Below are 20,600 nucleotides of genomic sequence, written 5' to 3'. Positions count from 1 at the left end.
GTTGCAAGTGGGAGACAGCCTGTATTGGTTGGAAAAATGCTTCCCAGGATTCACTCGGGAAAAAGTTTTTGGCCACAGTGATCGAAAACCAGCAAGGGAAACTACCAACTTCAGCTGATCGTTGGATAAGGTGGAAAAGGATTGGCTTGCTGTGACTACTAACCACATCAGTTTCGGTGTGTTTTTACCCGCAACCCACAAACAACAGGAGTTGTTCCCACACACCTCCTTCAGATGCTAGGAAGTAAGCCAAAGCAGATGCTTATCTAAACCGATTGACCTAATTCTTTGGATGACAACTTGCAACACAAAACCAGCCGTTTACACCAAGATAAGAACTACTGTATGTGAACTCCAGCAAAGGGAAGGAACACAAAATTGGTTCATTTGATCGAGATTAAAACATAGGTACTCCTCGACTTAACGACCCTCAGGGAACTCAAAATTTCCAGGGCTTACCAAGGTAGCTGTTAAATGAATTTGGCCTCATTTTACTGACTTCCCCACCTTGTTAAGTGAATCACCATGGAGTTGCTAAGTTAGTCACACGGTCGTTAAGTGAATTTGGCTTCCTCATTGACTTGGCTTGTTGGAAGGTCGCAAAGGGGATCACGTGACAACCCTCGCTCCCGGGATGCTGCGACCGTCATAAATAAACCTGTTGAATTTTGATTGTGTGACCACAGAGATATTGCAACGGTCACAAGATTGCTGTATTTTAACAAAAAGCGATGTTAATTCGCTTATTTATTTATCAAGAATTGTCCTAAAAATGCGAGCTCCAAGTAAAGTAATAAATAGATTAGATTAGATTTATTGGATTTATATGCCGCCCCTCTCCGCAGACTCCGCAGACAAATGAAAAGGCCATAGACATCACAATCTCCAAAACATTTAAAATGTATTTAAAACTACTAAAAATTACTAAGCTTACGTCAGTCTCTACTGACGTCATCAGAGTATTAAAATCCCCATTGAAGAAATGCTTGCTTTTATATAATGCGGAGAGGGGCGGCATACAAATCTAAATAATAAATAAATAAATAAATAAATAAAATAAATTTAGTCATTGTGCACGTAATGGGCCCACACCCTTTCTTACAGACACACACAACACACACACACAGAGTCCTCAACTTACAACCATTTTATTTAGTAACTGCTCAATGTTATAGCAGCCTTCAAAAAACGGACTTAAGACAGGTCCTCGCATCTTTGACTGTTTCAGGAACACGTCCTTAAAATTCAGGTGTTTGGCAACAGAGATGTATACTGCTCAAAAAAAAAAAAAAGGGAACACTTTAAACAACACAATATAACTCCAGGTAAATCCAACTTCTGTGAAATCCAACCGTCCACTTAGGAAGCAATACTGATTGACAATCAATTTCATTTTGTTGTCAGCACGTTCAACTTTGTACTTAAGAACTTAATTCGTTCCGTGACCAGGTTCTTAAGTAGAAAAGTTTGTAAGTAAAAGCAATTTTTTCCATAGGAATCAATGTAAAAGCAAATAATGCGTGCAAACCTATTAGGAAAGGAATAAAAGCTTGGAATTTGGGTGGGAGGAGGAGGAGGAAGAAGAGGAAGAGGAGGAGGACAGTCGCTGACCAGAGCGAAGGGAGTATTTCTTTTCCCTGGGCGCCGGCAGAAGTTTATTCCCTCTCCAAGTGCCCAGAAAAAGGAAAATGCTTCGTTCGCTCTGGACTGCCAAAGCCTCCTTAAGCGCCACCGAAAGGCTCCTCTGGCAGCCCAGAAAAGCCCGAGATGCCCGGGATTAAAGAGGGAAGGGCAGGAAACTGGATGGGCCTTCGTGCCGCTTTCAAATTTCCTGGGAAATTTTTACAGGCTCGGGTTCTTAAGTAGAAAATGGTTCTTAAGAAGAGGCAAAAAAATCTTGAACACCCAGTTCTTATCTAGAAAAGCTCTTAAGTAGAGGCGTTCTTAGGTAGAGGCACCACTGTATCTCTCTTTCTCTCATCCTTCCATCTGTCCATCCATCTTAAGAAGAAATCTTGACCGATTGATTGCCACAGCTGCTGAGTTCACAAGGTCAGCTTTGATCTGTGCTTGGGAGAAGGGAAGGAGCTTGTTGTCCGGGCTCGGGTTCTTAAGTAGAAAATGGTTCTTAAGAAGAGGCAAAAAAAATCTTGAACTCTCGGTTCTTATCTAGAAAAGTTCTTAAGTAGAGGCGTTCTTAGGTAGAGGCACCACTGTATCTCTCTTTCTCTCATCCTTCCATCTGTCCATCCATCTTAAGAAGAAATCTTGACCGATTGATTGCCACAGCTGCTGAGTTCACAAGGTCAGCTTTGATCTGTGCTTGGGAGAAGGGAAGGAGCTTGTTGTCCGGGCTCGGGTTCTTAAGTAGAAAATGGTTCTTAAGAAGAGGCAAAAAAAATCTTGAACTCTCGGTTCTTATCTAGAAAAGTTCTTAAGTAGAGGCGTTCTTAGGTAGAGGCACCACTGTATCTCTCTTTCTCTCATCCTTCCATCTGTCCATCCATCTTAAGAAGAAATCTTGACCGATTGATTGCCACAGCTGCTGAGTTCACAAGGTCAGCTTTGATCTGTGCTTGGGAGAAGGGAAGGAGCTTGTTGTCCGGGCTCGGGTTCTTAAGTAGAAAATGGTTCTTAAGAAGAGGCAAAAAAAATCTTGAACTCTCGGTTCTTATCTAGAAAAGTTCTTAAGTAGAGGCGTTCTTAGGTAGAGGCACCACTGTATCTCTCTTTCTCTCATCCTTCCATCTGTCCATCCATCTTAAGAAGAAATCTTGACCGATTGATTGCCACAGCTGCTGAGTTCACAAGGTCAGCTTTGATCTGTGCTTGGGAGAAGGGAAGGAGCTTGTTGTCCGGGCTCGGGTTCTTAAGTAGAAAATGGTTCTTAAGAAGAGGCAAAAAAAATCTTGAACTCTCGGTTCTTATCTAGAAAAGTTCTTAAGTAGAGGCGTTCTTAGGTAGAGGCACCACTGTATTCAATAAGAATATTTCATTCATTCAGATCTAGGATGTGTTCTTTGAATGTTCCCTTTATTTTTTTGAGCAGTATATTTACAGCAGGTATTAAAAACCTGGAATCGCAAGATTGTCATTTGATTTGTTTCTTTCCCACCTGGCTTCCCACAAGGAAAACCAACAGGGAAAGCTGGATTTGTTTAACGACTGCGCGATTCACTCGCTTAACAACTGTGGCAAAAAGAAGATAAGGTCACACACAATCCAACGAACCACTGTCTAATTTAGCAGTGGAAATTCTAACTCCAATAGTGGTCGCAAGTCGAGGACTTCCTACTGGCTTATAGTTTTCAAAACCCGGGAGGGGAAAAAACTTTTTTTTAAAGTTTAGTTTAGTTTAGTTTTATTGGATTTGTATGCCGCCCCTCTCCATAGACTCGGGGCGGCTAACAACAGTGGTAAAAACAACATGCGACAATCCAATACTAAAACAGCTAAAACCCCTTATTTTAAAACCAATCATACATACAAACATACCATACATAAATTGTAGAAGCCTAGGGGGAAAGAATATCTCAGTTCCTCCATGCCTGACGACAGAGGTGGGTTTTAAGAAGCTTACGAAAGGCAAGAAGGGTGGGGGCTATTCTAATCTCTGGGGGGAGTTGGTTCCAGAGGGCCAGGGCTGCCACAGAGAAGGCTCTTCCCCTGGGTCCCGCCAAACGACATTGTTTAGTTGACGGGACCGAGAGAAGACCCACTCTGTGGGACCTAATTGGTTGCTGGGATTCGTACGGCAGAAGGCGGTCCCGGAGATAACCTGGCCCGGTGCCATGAAGGGCTTTATAGGTCATAACCAACTCTTTGAATTGTGACCGGAAACTGATCGGCAACCAATGCAGACTGTGGAGTGTTGGTGTGACATGGGCATATTTAGGGAAGCCCACGATTGCTCTTGCAGCTGCATTCTGCACGATCTGAAGTTTCCGAACACTTTTCAAAGGTAGCCCCATGTAAAGGCTACCATTGCACCCAAAGAATTATGAATCTTTCTTACAATTACTTCTCTTCTCTTTATTTCTTATCTTGGATTGGAAGTGGAGCATTAAGAACTAAAAACAAATAATCAAAACACAACAAAATGCTCAGTGAAAGTAGATGATTTATTGGTGTGGATCAGCCCTGAAAGGCGCCACCACATTTTAGGAAAAAGGCCCCCTTACTCGTAAAAGTCTACAAACAAAGGCAACTACATTTTAAAGAATATTTCAGAGACTGCACAATTTTTTTAAAAAAACACACACACACGAATCCAGACAAGAGTGCAGACCGATGACAAAGTTATTGAAATCCCGATTCGCTAGACTTCCAGAAAACCAAACAAAAGAAAGTGTTGTGTTTTTTTTTTAAACAGACACACGATCGCTGCTTGCGCGTTCTGTCTGGTTAGAGATTTTGCAATCCCTGATGTACAGTATCTTATAAAACGGAAAGAAAGAAAGAAGGAATAATAATAATAAAAAATAAAGTTGAGGATGTCAACAATGGGCTAAAAGCAATCTGTCATTTTGTACCGGTCTGTTTCCTGCCTAAGCAGGGGGTTGGACTAGAAGACCTCTAAGGTCCCTTCCAACTTCGTTATTCTATAAATGTAAATTGCCCATTCTTTTATTTTTGGAATTTCTTTATGCCAAATCTTTTAATAAAATTGCAACTGGCAAATATCCAGCAGAGAAACAATATGGCGTAAATCACACCTAAATTGGCATCATTGGATCTTTCTATCCATCAAATGGATTTTTTTGCATTGCAGTATAAAACATCTTTAGGCTAAGGATTCTTCAAACTGCCTTGTTGGACTTTTTGCAGTGGAATGAAATTATTTTCCACGCCTGCTACTGTTTTTACAAAAAGTCTTTTTTCTTTTTAAAAAAAAAGTGTGGCCAAGAGAGCCAGCCAAATCTTGCCCTCGAACGATCGGTGAGTTTAATACATGTTTATGTTTCTCTAATGCTCAAATCGTCTCAGGAACGCTTGTGGGTAGCCTTGAGGCAAACTGGGTTTTCTTCGCTCTGAATTTGCTATTTTACGAGAAAAAAACACAGGTCGCGCTCCAGGCTTTTCAGTGAAAAGCAAACAAATGCAATTTTTTTCTAGCTTTTGCAAAAGGGAAAAACGTTGGCTCCTTAGAGCTGTGCCAAGCAGGCAAGAATCCAACATAAAAGAGACTTTTGGATTAAGTCATATTTAACCAAGGCTACCTTTGGAGTAAATCGTGCAGTGTATTTTCATGCAAGATCCAATTCTTGCCATCAATCCCGAATCCTTTAAACATTAACCCTGATTTTATTTTATTTTTTCCCCGGGCTAATGTTTAAAAGATTGCAAGCTTGTTGGATTTCCCAAAATCTCACCAGATCAAAATGATCTGGGAATCTGGAAGGATTGGGGCAATGTTGTGAGCCGCCCCGAGTCTTTGGAGAGGGGCGGCATACAAATCTAATGAATTATTATTAGATTATTATTATTATTAAGGATTCTGGATTTGGCAGGCCAAATCTACCACCTTTTGGCATGAAAATCCTGACATGTCACCCCTAAAGAGTGAAAGTTTGTCCTGCCTCCTGGTTCTTGGGGTGGAGATGTCTGGATGAAGGAGAAGAGGTGGTCCTCATTTCTTCTTCCTCCCCTCCCCCCATGGAGAAGTTGGTGATAAATTAACAGCTTGCCACACCATTTATAGAAGGCTTGGTGCTGATGGGAACTTGGGAGGGGTGATTTTCATGAGCGGCCAGATGCAGCCACAAAGAATTCTTTCAAGGGGTTCAAGGCCATCCTATGCCCACCCACCTGGGGGGAAGTGGAAGGAGGATTGACTACGCTCGCACAATCCGAGTGGGCAACGTAACAAGTTTGTGGGTTGGCGGGGGGGGACAAGGGACGTAAAATTTCAACCAAGTAGGAAATTCAGACTTAGGTTTCCCTGTGTGGTTGCCAGGGTGGCTCGCGAAATAAATTGGAACTTTGAAGCGTATTTTGACTCTGATTCTGATTTAGTTTGGATGTTACCTGGAACTTTGACACCTCCTCTCTCTCCCCCCATCTTCCCCCCCACTAATCAGGGTGTCCAGGGAGAAAGCATTTATGAAATTCCCTGATACTTCCCTAACATTTCCCTGTAACTTGCGATCTAGTTAAGGCGCGGTTGTAGAGGATGTCATACCAAATGGCTAAGCCATGGAGAAATATCGGTAGCTGAGGAAGCAAGTTGTTGCCACAGTTGTGCTCATTTTTGCTTGACTCTGCCAGACAGCGCGATCCAGTTTTATTTTTTAGACTTTTAAACATTTTAATAGAGTTTTGTTTTCCCCCTTGATTTATTCTGTTTTTTCCCTACATATTCCCTGATAATTCCCGAAACCGCCGATTTCCCTGATAATTCCCCGATTTCCATGTTTTCCAGGTGTGCTGGACACCCTGGTAATCCATTCCCCCCCTTCCGTCTCCGTCTCATATCAAAAGACCATCCCTGCTCGAAGAGCGCATCATCAGCACCGCGCTCTTATACTGCCGGCTACTCCCGTCCTTCCAACGAAGCCCGGTAGGATCCGAACAAGCCGAGGTGTAATTATGCGGCTCGCAGTAGATTTGCGACCGCGAGCCTTTGACGTTATCGACTTTGATGGGTTCGCAGCATGGGTTGGAATCGGGGTAGGCGCTGCCCCCTTTGGGGGGATAGTAAGGCTCGGAGATCTCCCCTTGTTCCGAATCGGAGGGTGACGGGATTTCGAGAGGCAGGACCACGCTGACGTCGCTGTCCGGAGGAGAGCTCATCTTGACCTGGACGATGGGAGGGGTGTACTTGCGGCCTTGAGAGTACTGGACGCCCTTCGTTGGGTAGCCCAGCAAGGAGTGGAGGCTACTGGCCCGACTGATGGCTTGGCTGCAGGGTCGGCTGTGGGGGGCTTCAGCATCCACACTGGAGCGGGAAGGAGCATCGTCAATGCAGGGAGAGGAAGGGGCAGAGAAAGGGGACGTACGATCAGTCGCGGGAGGGGGATCACCCCAGAAAACCCAGGAGGAGGAAGAAGTACCGCGCACCCCAGGGAGCGAAAGGCACACAATCCAGGGAAGGAAAAGAACATGGTCGTTCGAGGCCCGTGCTTCTCAATTATTTTCTGCTACGCCCCCCCCCCTTTGAAAAAAGTAATCATTTCACACCGCCCCCAAAAGATTGTTTGCAATACTCGGCAAACTCCAGCGGCTTATCAGCATGATTGAAAAAGCGACATATGCTTTTTCATCCTATTTTTTTAGCTTTTGGGGGACTTACGTTTGTCTCGTGAGCTCCGTCTCTCTCCTCCTTTCTTTTCATCCCTCTTCAATCTTTTCCCATGGTGTCTCTTACGGGTTTGTTATCTGCGCTTTATATCTCCTGCTCTGTGCTGCGTGCTATGGTTCGGTGCAAAAAAAACCCTACTCCATGCACCTTCCTCGGGGTCTCACATACAGGGGTGGATCGCCTTTACCGCTGCACGCACAACTTCGGTTCTCTTGTGTGTGTGTGTCACGTGCTATATGGGCGTGTTTTTGCTTCTGCACCGGAAGCAAAAATGCACTGAAATCTCGTAAAAGGATGTGCATGTGCGAGATATTGATTGATTGATTGATTGATTGATTGGATTTATATGCCACCCCTCTCCGGCTCTATTTTTTTTTTTGCCTACGCACATCTGCAGAAGCAAAAATTCGCCAAAATCTGTCCCTCTTGTGTGTGTATCCCCTTTTGAGATTTCGCTACTGCACCTCCGCGCGGAGCAAAAATAGGAAAAATTGAAGGAAAAAAGAGATGGCGTCGGCTATAACACTGGCACCGCACGCAAATGGCACAATCTGGCAGCCGCTACCAATGGCGCCGTTGCTCTACCATAACTATAGCAACACATTCCTGGCCACGCAACCCTCCGGCGTAACTCTGAATCCCCCCCAGGGAGGGCCCACCCCACTATTTGAGAAGCACAGGTCTAGGGAGAGAAGGAACACAATCAATCCAGGGAGTGGGGAAACCATGGTCAGTCTAAGGAGAGAGAGACAAACCCATGGTCAAGCCAAGGAGAAAAAAACAATCATGATCAATTGAGGAAGAAAAAGGACCACAATCAATATGGGGAAGAGAAAAGGAACATGGTCATTCCAAGGAGAGCCAAGCTACAGAAAAACGGGAGTAACGATCAGTGGAGAACGAGAAAGAGGAGAAGTTCGGGAAGAGCGGAAACGTGTGAGAACCGCCCCAAAACATGGTCATCTAGACTATCCTCACGTTCCAACCATAGAAACATAGAAGATTGACGGCAGAAAAAGACCTCATGGCCCATCTAGTCTGCCCTTATACTATTTCCTGTATTTTATCTTAGGATGGATCGATGTTTATCCCAGGCATGTTTAAAATTCAGTCCCTGTGGATTTACCAACCACGTCTGCTGGAAGTTTGTTCCAAGCATCTACTACTCTTTTGGTCAAATAATATTTTCTCACGTTGCTTCTGATCTTTCCCCCAACTCACCTCCGATTGTGGCCCCTTGTTCTTGGGTTCACTTTCCTATTAAAAACACTTCTCTCCTGAACGTTATTGAACACTTTAACATATTTAAATGTTTCGATCATGTCCCCCTTTTTCCTTCTGTCCTCCAGACTAGACAGATTGAGCTCATTAAGTCTTTCCTGATACGTTTTATGCTTAAGGCCTTCCACCATTGTTGTAGCCCGTCTTTGGACCCGTTCAATTTTATCCATATCTTTTTGTAGGTGAGGTCTCCAGAACTGGACACAGTATTATTCCAAATGGGGTCCCACCAGCACTCTATACAGCGGGATCACAATCTCCCTCTTCCTGCTTGTGATACCTCTAGCTATGCATTGTTCCTCTAGCTATGCTCTATTGCATACTTTGGACTCCCTGTCCCCATACCTCCATCCTCTAGCTGCCCCTTGGCCTTTAGACCCACTGATTCTTCTCTTGGAGATTCGTGTTGACACCTGCTACAGGGTTTACCTATGGATGGGTGAGAAACGTCTGTGGTTTTGGGGTGGGGCTGATGGGAGGGAAATCCCAGCTCAGCATTTGTTGGCTGCTAGCTACTTTGCATCTGCCAGAATAGGCCTTGTGCCCCACCTGCCTGGGACAGAGAAGTTGGGAATAATTTTTGGAACTAGCAATGAAGTAAAAAAACCTCTGCTGTTTCCTCTATTTGCAACAATGTGCAAAGCTTTTATAATAGTTATGGACTCAAGTAGGATCAGGGGGAGCCAGATTTATTTCCTTCTTTCCTTCCTTCCTTCCTTCCTTCCTTCCTTCCTTCCCTCCCCCCTCCCTCCCTCCTTTGTTTCTCTTCCTTCCTTCCCTCCCTCCCTCCTTTCTTTCTCTTCCTTCCTTCCTTCTTTCCTTCCTTCCTTTTTTCTTTCTTGCTTTCTTGCTTTTTTTCTCTTCCTTCCTTCCTTCCTTGCTTGCTTGCTTTCTCTTTCTTTCCCTTCCTTCCTTTCTTGCTTTCTTGCTTTCTTTCTCTTTCTTTCTTTCTTTCTCTTCCTTCCTTCCTTCTTTCCTTCCTTCCCTCTCTCCATCCTTCCCTCCCTCCCTCCCTTCCTCCATCCTTTCCTCCTTCTCCCCTCCAAACTTCCTTCCTTCTCCCCTCCAATCTTCCTCCCCCCCACCCTTGGTTCTTTCTTTCTTTCTTTCTTTCTTTCTTTCTTTCTTTCTTTCTTTCCTTCCCTCCCTCCCTCCCTCCCTTCCTTCCTCCCTTCCCCTCTTCCCTGCTCTCCCCACATCCTGTCCTCTCCTACCTCATACCTAGGACCAATTTTTATTTTCGCCCTTAAAAAAGAAGTCAGGATAATAAATCGAACTAACAAAGACAGCTCTGAGTCATAACAATATAAAAAACACCCTTTTGGATTCGGATTCCCGCCTAGCCAGTTTTCCAACCGTTCTTCACCTCATGCAGCCGTGAGTTCCACAGATCCTTAATCCTCACCTCCTTTCCTGCCTTCTGGGGCTGGAAGTGACATAACTTCTAAAGGCAGGTATGTTCCCATCGGGGGAAAGGTTGTTTCCCTGAGTCAAATTGTGCATTTGTGCAGTGATGTTGATAATATCTATCACTACGAGAAAGAAACAATTTAATTTCGCTAATGTTTCCCTTTGTGGAGCACTCGAAAGCTCGGGGGGAACCCTGAAACAGATTTAAAAATATACGTTCTGCTCTTCCCTGCCTGCAAGGCACATCAAGTTAATGGCTTTTATTATTCATCATCTGTTTATTCCCCCTTCTCCTAGTTAGACGTTTGGTACACGTGAATTCCTCATTCCTTTCGCGATAATCACCATCCTTGGTTTTTTTTTTAAATTAAAAGTCTCTCCAGATAATTAATATTATTCATTGCGGTTAATTTCTCCCTGGGATTTTATAATATTTCTCCCTTCCTTTATGGCTTTGGAAGTTGTCCTATAGCAGAAAAGTTGGCAGTGAAGTGCGAAAAACTGATGTTTTATCCAAGCTGGGAAATATACTAGACTGGATCTAAGTGGGTCCTTAAAAAGATCTCTGTTTGGGATCGTCTGAGTCAGTTCATTGGTTAAGCCAGACTGAGCTGTTTCTCTAGACTTTGTGACTTTGTTTAAGACCAGTGTGAGGCTGCAGCTCACAACTGGGGGTGACTAAGTCTTTTTTCAGCCCGGCCCCCCTCCCGACCGAGAGAGGACTACAACTCCCATGGACAAGGCACCCAGAAATTGAGCTCCAAAGTAGCACTTCCGAAAGGGGGAGGAAGGAAAGAGGGAAGAAGAAAGGAGGGAGGGAGGAATTGGGATGGAAGAAAAGAGGGAGGAAATTAGGGAGGGAAGGAAAGGAGGAAGGAAAACGAAGGAAGGAAGGAGGAAGGAAGGAATTGGGAATGAAGAAGAAATGAGAGAGGGAGAAAAGAAGGAAGGAAGGAAGAGAAGAAGGAAGGAAGATGGAGAGGGAGAGAAAGAGAAGGGAGGAATTGGGAAGGAAGAAAAGAGAGAGGAAATTAGGGAAGGAAGGAAAGGAGAAAGGAAGAAGGAAGGAATTGGGAATGAAGAAAAAATGTGAGGGAGGGAGGAAAGAATGGATAAAAGAAGAAGGAAGGAAGGAGAAAAAGAAGGAAGGAAGGGAAGGAGAGAAAGAGGAGGAATTGGGAAGGAAGGGAAAGGAAATGAGGGAGGGAGGGAAGAAGGAAGGAAGAGAAGGAAGTAAAAAGAAGGAAAGAGAAGAGGGAGGAAAGAAAGGAAGGAAGGAGAAGAAGAGAAGGAAGGAAGAGGGAGAGATGGGAAGGAAGGAAAGAGAAAAGGGAGGAAAGAAGGAGGGAAGGAAGGAGAAAAAGAGAAGGAAGGAAGAAGGAGAGATGGGAAGGAAAGAAGGAAAGGGAAAAGGGAGGAAAGAGGGAAGGAAGGAAGGAGAAAAAGAAGGAAGGAGAGATGGGAAGGAAGGAAGGAAAGAGAAAGAAAGAAAGAAAGAAAGAAAGAAAGAAAGAAAGAAAGAAAGAAAGAGATGCTGGACCCTTGGAAGAGAGCTTTCGGTCCAGTGTAGACTAGAAGGCTGGGATCTTTTTTGGGGGGCCCCCGTGGCCCCTTCCCCCCCTTCCCCGGGGCCGAGGGGCTCACCAGATGTCGCTGGCCTTGGTCTGGGAGTACTGCTGATGCTTCTCGGGGGTCTCGGAGCCGAAATTACAGCAGCAGTCCCAGCAATAGTCTTTCCCGCAGTAGCAGCTGGGGCACTGGTCCCCACAGCAACCCCCTCCTTTGCCCCAACAGCACCAGCAGCACCAGATCACGCCCCCGACGATGAGCGCTATGGCCAGCAGCGCGATGATGATGGAGCCCGCGATGATCCAGCCTCGGCTCCAACCTGCGGCAAAAGGGCAAAACAAGCACAATGTGGGCTTCTTGGGGGCCACACACACACACACACACAACCCCCCTGCGAGGTAGGAGTCTGCCACCGATGACCCTTCGCTGAAACCGGTGGTTCTCAACCTTTTTAATGCTGTGACTCCTTAATACGGTTCATTGTATTGTGGTGGCCCCCAACCATAAGTCGAGCACCAATTCTCCCAACAGAGCTTGAAGCTGATTGGCAGGAAGATCAGAGGGACGCGCCCTTTGTAAATGCCTGATTGGTCGGATTGTAAAAAATACGTCCCAAGGCGCCAGAATAGAAGCTTTAGTTCCGAACGCCGTGGGAAATTTGTCTTATCTTTTCCCGCGGTCTTAGGTGACCCCTGTGAAATGGTTGTTCGACACCCCCCAAAAGGGGTCCCGACCCCCAGGTTGAGAACCACTCGCTTAAGTGGTCGTTTGAAGTTGCAGTGGCCCATGGGGAAAAAAAGGGACTCGGTTTTTCACGCTTAGCGACCGTCGTAGGCATCCCTTGGGTTGCACGATCCAAATTCAGACGCTTGGCCGACGACTCATATTTATGACGGCTCGGGGGGGGGGTGTTTCCTGTGATCGCCTTTTTGCGACCTAGCAAAGGAAGCCCGATTCACTTAACAACCCTGTTCCTAACTTTTTGCCCCTGCATCGATTCGCTAAATGACTGCGGCCGGAAAGGTGGTAAATTGGGGCAACCCCCCCCACATCTCTGAACTGTCTCACTTAGTGACATAAATTTTAGGCTCAATTGCAGTTGTACATAGGAGGCGAAGCGATTTTGTGAGCCTCGTGACAAACCAGTTTCATTCTTCCGCTTCAAAACGTTGGCGGGACTTTATGGCTTATCGCTGGGGAATTCTGAGAGTGAAATTCGCGTCTCTTCCTAGTGACCGAGCTCGAGAAATAGAAACATAGAAACATAGAAGTCTGACGGCAGAAAAATACCTCATGGTCCATCTAGTCTGCCCTTATACTATTTTCTATATTTTATCATAGGGTGGATCTATGTTTATCCCAGGCAGGTTTAAATTCAGTTACTGTGGATTCTTCTTTCCTTCCTTCTTTCCCTTCCTTCTTTCCCTTCCTTCCTTCCTTCCTTCTCTTTCTTTCCTTCCTTCCTTCTTTCCTCCCTCCCTTCCTCATTCATAGAAACCTAGAAGATTGACGGCAGAAAAAGACCTCCTGGTCCATTTAGTCTGCCCTTATACTATTCCCTGTGTTTTATCTTAGGCTGGATCTATGTTTATCTCAGGCAGGTTTAAATTCAGTTACTGTGGATTCTTCCTTCCTTCTTTCCCTTCCTTCTTTCCCTTCCTTCCTTCTCTTTCTTTCCTTCCTTCCTTCTTTCCTCCCTCCCTCCCTTCCTCATTCATAGAAACCTAGAAGATTGACGGCAGAAAAAGACCTCACGGTCCATCTAGTCTGCCATTATACTATTTCCTATATTTCATCTTAGGATGGATCTATGTTTATCGCAGGCATGTTTAAATTCAGTTCCTGTGGATTTACCAACCACGTCTGCTGGAAGTTTGTTCCAAGCACCTACTCCTCTTTCAGTCAAATAATATTTTCTCACGTGGCTTCTGATCTTGCCCCCTAACTCACCTCAAATGGTGGCCCCTTGTTCTTCAGTTCACTTTCCTATTAAAAATAATTCCCTCCTGAACCTGATTTAACCCTTGAATATATTTTACAATCTTTTCCCCATGGTTGCTAAGCGAACCACTGCCGTTGTTAAACGAATCCTCCCGTTGTTACGCCAATCTGGCGAACATGTGAACCCAGGAGGCTGGAACCGTCATAAATGTGAGTCGGCTGCCCAGCGTTCCAAATTCTGATCACGTGACCACTGGAAGGCTGGAGGGGTGGGAATGCTGCAACGGTCGTATGTGTGAAAACTGATTCTTTCAGGGTCGTAACTTCCGACGGTCACTTAAGCGAGTGGTTTTAAATGGAGGAATGTTTGAGCTGGTTGTGTCTTCAACCTCCAGGGTCGAAAACACTTGAATTTGCCCGGTTTTCTGCCTCCCAACCTCTTCGCCTTACCTCCTCCGAACTGAATTTCCACTGAACAATAAGCCACGCCGACATTGTTGCCCACGCTGCATTGGTAGACCCCGACGTGGTCATCGCACAGATCGCGGATCTGGAGATCCCCTGGAGTAAGACCTGGAGGATGGACACAGCAGAGTTAGGAACCAAGGCTGCAGGAACCAAGAGGTTGGATCTGAATTTTAGTTTTAGTTTTAGTCTTAGTCTTAGTCTTAGTTTTAATAATTTTAATTTTAATAATTTTAGTTTTAATAATTTTAATTTTAATAATTTTAATTTTAATAATTTTAATTTTAATAATTTTAGTTTTAATAATTTTAGTTTTAGTTTTAGTTTTAGTTTTAGTTTTAGTTTTAATTTATTTTAATTTTAATTTTAATATTAATATTAATAATTTTAGTTTAATTTTAATTTTAATTTTAATTTTAATTTTAATTTTAATTTTAATTTTAATTTTAATTTTAATTTTAATTTTAATTTTAATTTTAATTTTAATTTTAATTTTAATTTTAATTTTAATTTTAATTTTAATTTTAATTTTAATTTTAATTTTTATTTTTATTTTTATTTTTATTTTTATTTTTATTTTTATTTTTATTTTTATTTTTATTTTTATTTTTATTTTAATAATTTTAGTTTTTATTTTAATAATTTTAGTTTTAGTTTTAATTTTTTTCAACTTCTATGCCACCCAATTCCAATGAGACTCAGGACGGCTTACAACAATAATAATTTTTTTTTCAAGCAATTTTTTTCCCAATCTTGACATTAAAGCACAGATTCTGAGCATGTACCGATAGATTTCCATCCATGCGCAGAGTGTTTGTGCTGGCTGGAGGGTTCTGGGAGTTGAAGTCCACCTATCTTAAATCAAGCTGGCTGGGGGATTCTGGGAGTGGAAGCCCACCCATCTTAAAGCATGTTGGTTAGGGGATTCTGGGAATTGAAGTCCACCCATCTTAAAGCATACTGGCTGGGGAATTCTGGGAGTTGAAGTCCACCCATTTTAAATCAAGCTGGCTGGAGGATTCTGGGAACTGGAGTCCACCTTTCTTAAAACATGCTGGGTGGGGGACTCTAGGAGTTGAAACCCACCTACCTCGAAGCTGCCAAGATTGAGAAACACTGCCCTAGAGCCATCTCTGCCATCTTTTTTTCTAATGTGGTGACAAAAGCTGCATGCCACTAGATAGAAAAACCTTAGTAAGAGCACAGCTGGATGCAGTATTCCACCTGTGCTCTTATTAAGGTTTTTCCCTCTCTACTGGCAGGGAGTTCCATAAGCTGGATGCCTACTTTATTTCTCCTTCTTTTTCCCAACCACCCCAAGGCGCAGCTGCAAGAAGGCCGATACTCACTTGCTGAGGGCATCCAATCATGGTAATTGTCGCCGGACATGGTCCAGTGGTAGCTGAGCGGTGGGGATCCTGAAGCAGCGGCACAACGGAGGGTAACGTCTTCCCCGTATTCGATCACGCCAATGATCCAGCAGCGAGGAAGGGCTGGTTTTTCTGGGTAGGTCAGCAGAGAAAACAAATTACTTTTCCCCCCTAACTTTTTCCTATTTTTTTTCTATTTTTTTCCTATTTTTTTTCTATGTTTTCTATTTTTTTTCTATTTTTTTCTAATTTCCCCCTCTAATTTGATCCCTTTGTAAATATGGCGGCCACCCCTCTACACAAGGCCTTTTTGCCTCTGCAAATCCCCAAGATTCTTTTCCAATCTGAAATTTTTATTTTCTCCAACATAGAATAAAAACGATGCATAGTTTCAAAGACAACATCAATGCTTTATCATCAAACATATACAGATTTTTTTTCTTTTTTTCTTTTCCTCCTAGTCATTCAATGGAGGCCCCTGTGTCTCTTTCTTCCTTTAAAGGACTCTACAAACTTATAGTATCTTATAAATTCTTAGACCTCTTAAAATATCCCTTTTCTCCATCCAATATTAAAGCATTACTATAAAAACTGTATCTTAATCACTGCTCATTAATTTCACTTCTTAATTTAACCTTAAATATCTATTAAACTGATTATTCCAATAACTAAATTATTTTATAATGCATAATCACTGAATAATAATAATAATAATAATAATAATAATAATAATAATAATAATAATAATTTATTAGATTTGTATGCTGCCCCTCTCCGAAGACTCGGAGATAGATTATATATAAAATAAATTCTGTATTACAACTAAAAATTTGTATTACAATTAAAGATCTAGAAAAGAGTTATATACACTGCTCAAAAAAATAAAGAGAACACTCAAAGAACCCATCCTAGATCTGAATGAATGGAATATTCTCATTGAATACTTTGTTCTGTACAAAGTTGAATGTGCTGACAACAAAATGAAATTGATTGTCACTCAGTGTTGCTTCCTAAGTGGACAGTTTGATTTCACAGAAGTTTGATTTACTTGGAGTTATATTGTGTTATTTAAAGTGTTCCCTTTATTTATTTATTTTGAGCAGTGTATGTTTTATATATGCTTTAGCTAATTTTAAAAGAAAATTTTGTGTTATATCATTACATTGCTTATCTACTCCTTGGGGGTTATAATACAGTGGTCCCTCTACTTAAGAACTTAATTCGTTCCGTGTCCAGGTTCTTAAGTAGACAAGTTTGTAAGTAGAAGCAATTTTTCCCATAAGAATCAAAGTAAAAGCAAATAATGTGTGCAAATCCATTAGGAAAGAAATAAAAGCTTGGAATTTGGGTGGGAGGAGGAGGAGGAAGAGGAGGAGGACAGTCGCTGCTGAAGGAAGAAGGCTAAGTGAGGGGAGTCAAAAAAATCCAAAACTTTAAGGCTTAAAAAAAAAAAAAAAGGGACTCTGAGATGGCGAGGAGGGGCATGTGCCTCCCATACACCCGGCGCGAGGCTGCCTCCCATACACTGCGCCAGAGAGAGAAACCCAGGGGGAATGGCAGGAAACTGGCCGGGCCTTTGTGCTGCTCTCAAATTTCCTGGGAAATTTTTCTAGGCTTGGGTTCTTAAGTAGAAAATGGTTCTTAAGAGGAGGCAAAAAAATCTTATCTAGAATAGTTCTTAAAGTAGAAGCATTCCCAGGTAGAGGTACCACTGTATTTAAAACTCTTTTTTTTGTAAAAAATAAATTGATGGATGTCGATAAACATTGGCTGCCAAACAGCCCGGGTTTTTTTGCAGTGGAAAACCGAGGTTTGTTTATTTGTTCATCCATCCATCCATCCATCCATCCATCCATCCATCCATCCATCCATCCATCTATCCATCCATTCAATCTGTATATCCCCAAACTCCTTAGGGACTCTTGGAAGTTCCACTTCTGATGACCAGATTTTCCACTGTTAAACAAAGCAGCTGTTAAGCGAGGAGCGACCGATTTTAGATAACCTACGCAATCCACTTAGTGACCGTTTTGAAAAAGCCATAAAATTGGGTGTGATTTATCTGGGCGACTGAAATTCCTTTGCCATCAAGGTTTCATTCTTTCGTGGCTTTTGTGAGGTTCCTGATTGTGGTCACGGGGAGGGGGGGGGGAAGATGGACACTTTGTGTGCTTTTGCCTTGTGGGTGAGTCAGCGGTGTGGCTTTTGTGTTATTGTTGTGCAAAGGGTGAGCTCTTTGTGGCTATGTGAGGTTCCTGCTTGTGGTCGCAGGGGCCCTGAGTCTCCGGAGAAAGGCAGCCTAGAAATCGAAATAATAAAATTTGTGTCCTAATTTGCATTGTGAGTGAGTCAGCGGTGTGGCTTTTGTGTTACTGTTGTGCAAAGTGTGAGTTCTTTGTGGCTATGCGAGGTTCCTGCTTGTGGTCGCAGGGGCCCTGAGTCTCTGCAGAAACGCAGCCTAGAAACCAAAATAATAAAATTTGTGTCCTTTTTTGCATTGTGGGTGAGTCAGCGGTGTGGCTTTTGTGTTATTGTTGTGCAAAGTGTGGGGTTTTTGAGCCCACAAGGTCACACGACCGTGACTGCCAAACCACGCCCACCCAGTCACATGACCACCCACAGAACCCGTAGGGAAATTTTTTGTAGGTTTCAACACTGTCACAAAGCACTTTGTGTGGGTGTTGTTGGTGCAATGAGTTCAGGCAGAATGCCAGTGTGAAAAGACGCATTACTTATGATTCCACAAAGCCTGCTCTCCCCTCGCCCCTTCCACGGTGTTGCAAATGCAGGGACACTCATTAAATTACCCTCCTTTATTAAATGGGGATTAGACGAAACGTTAATTAATATTAATTCTCCCTGGTTTGGAAAGTGAGCCAGATGCCTTCACTGCAGTGGGAGATGCACAAGCCGAGTTTTACTGAGTCTTAAATAACAGCAGCCACAACAATAACAACAACAGAGTTGGAAGGGACCTTGGAGGTCTTCTAGTCCAACTCCCTGCCTAGGCAGGCGACCCTACACCACTGCAGACAGATGGTTATCCAACATCTTCTTCAAACTTCCACTGTTGGGGCATTCACAACTTCTGGAGGCAAGCTGTTCCACTGGTTAATTGTTTTAACTTTCAGGAAATTTCTCCTTAGTTCTAAGTTGCTTCTCTCCTTGTTTAGTTTCCACCCATTGTTTCTTGTTCTACCCTCAGCTGCTTTGGAGAATAGGTTGACTCCTTCTTCTTTGGGGCAACCCCTGAGATATTGGAAGGCTGCTATCCTGTCTCCCCTGGTCCTTCTTTTCATTCAACTAGCCGTGCCCAGTTCTTCATTATGTTTTAGTCTCCAGTCCCCTAATCCTCTTTGTCGCTCTTCTCTGCACTTTTTCCTAGAGTCCCAACATCATCATCATCATCATCATCATCATCATCATCATCATCATCATTATTATTATTATTTAGATTTGTATGCCACCCCTCTCCGTAGACTCGGGGCAGCTCATAACAATAACAAAGACAATGTAAGAACAAATCTAATAAATTTAAAAAACACTAAAAACCCCAACCCGCCCCGAGTCTGCGGAGAGGGGCGGCATACAAATCTAAATAATAAATAAATAAAATAAACATCCTTTTTGCATCGTGGTGACCAAAACTGACTGCAAATTCTTTGTCAAGTGGACCAATCTTCAGAATCTTCCCCATTCGACCACCTTCAATGTCAATCGAAACTTTGCACATCTATTCCGTATGGTATAAAACTGAGACGTGCAAAATTTTAGGTCTGAAATTTCGCACGCCTCAGTTTTATACCATAAGGAATACATGTGCAAAGTTTCATTGAAATCGAAGGTGGTCGAATGAGGACGCCTGGTCCACTTGATAGAGAATGACCCCCCCCTAGAATTAAGGAGAAACTTCCTATCAGTGAGGACAATTAACCAGGGGAACTGCTTGCCACCAGAAATCGTGGGCGCTCCATCACTAGAGGGTTATTTTTTTTAAGAAGGGCCCTAGACAGACAGTTTGTTTGTTTATCTGTTTATCTATTTATCTATTTATCTATTTATCTATTTATCTATATTTATCTATTTATCTATTTATCTATTTATCGATTGATCGATTGATTGATTTGATTTGATTTGATTTGTATGCCGCCCCTCTCCGTAGACACGTAGTGGCTCACAACATACAATAGAACAATTCACAACAAATCTAATAAATTTAAAAAACATTTTTAAAAACCCATTATTAAACCAGACATACACACAGACATACCATACATAAATTGTATAGGCCCGGGGGAGGGTGGGAATGCCTCAATTTCCCCATGCCTGACGGCAGAGGTGAGTTTTAAGGAGTTTATGGAAGGCATGGAGGGTGGGGGCAGTTCTAATCTCCGGGGGGAGCTGGTTCCAGAGAGTCGGGGCCACCACAGAGAAGGCTCTTCCCCTGGGACCCGCCAGACGACATTGTTTCGTCGACGGGACCTGGAGAAGGCCAAATCTGTGGGACCTAATCGGTCGCTGGGATTCACTGCGGCAGAAGGCGGTCCTGGAGATATTCCGGTCCGATGCCATGAAGGGCTTTACAGGTCATAACCAACACTTTGAATTGTGACTGGAAATTGATCGGCAACCAATGCAGACTGCTGAGTGTTGGTATAACATGGGCGTACCTAGGGAAGCCCATGACTGCTCTCGCAGCTGCATTCTGCACGATCTGAAGTTTCCAAACACTTTTTAAAGGTAGCCCCATGTAGAGAGCATTACAGTAGTCGAACCTTGAGGTGATGAGGGCATGAGTGACTGTGAGCAGTGACTCCTGGTCCAGATAGGGCCGCAACTGGTGCACCAGGCGAACCTGGGCAAACGCCCCCCTCGCCACAGCTGAAAGATGGTTCTCTAATGTGAGCTGTGGATCGAGGAGGATGCCCAAGTTGCGGACCCTCTCTGAGGGGGGTCAATGATTCCCCCCAGGGTGATGGACGGACAGATGGAATTGTCCTTGGGAGGCAGAACCCACAGCCACTCCGTCTTGTCTGGGTTGAGTTTGAGTCTGTTGACACCCATCCAGGCCCCAACAGCCTCCAGGCACCGGCACATCACTTCCACTGTTGTCTGAGATGCTATACATTCTCCTGCTTGAGTAGCGGGTTGGACTAGAAGACCTTGCAGGTCTCTTCCCACTCTGTTTTCTTTTTTCTATTCTTACCTTGAACTGTGATGGTGACTTTGCGTGTCGCTTCCGTGGTCTTCTTCACCGTACATTC

The 20,600-nt window shown here is 43.5% G+C and overlaps 1 protein-coding gene across 1 annotated transcript; it reads right to left on the bottom strand.

Annotated features, from left to right (window-relative positions):
* Positions 1-6,468: 6,468 nt before the first annotated feature.
* LOC139175453 (V-set and immunoglobulin domain-containing protein 8-like) lies at positions 6,469-20,600 on the bottom strand (the record flags this gene model as incomplete). Its single annotated transcript, XM_070766578.1, has 5 exons — positions 6,469-6,937; positions 11,636-11,879; positions 13,952-14,074; positions 15,316-15,468; positions 20,543-20,600. Coding segments are annotated over 5 exons (1,047 nt in total), but the record flags the coding sequence as incomplete, so codon positions are not given.

The sequence above is a fragment of the Erythrolamprus reginae genome, chromosome 13 (assembly GCF_031021105.1).
Source record: "Erythrolamprus reginae isolate rEryReg1 chromosome 13, rEryReg1.hap1, whole genome shotgun sequence".
NCBI classification, from domain to species: Eukaryota; Metazoa; Chordata; class Lepidosauria; order Squamata; family Dipsadidae; genus Erythrolamprus; species Erythrolamprus reginae.
The sequence above is the reverse complement of the archived record's forward strand: the minus strand, read 5'-3'. Positions and strand labels throughout refer to the sequence as shown.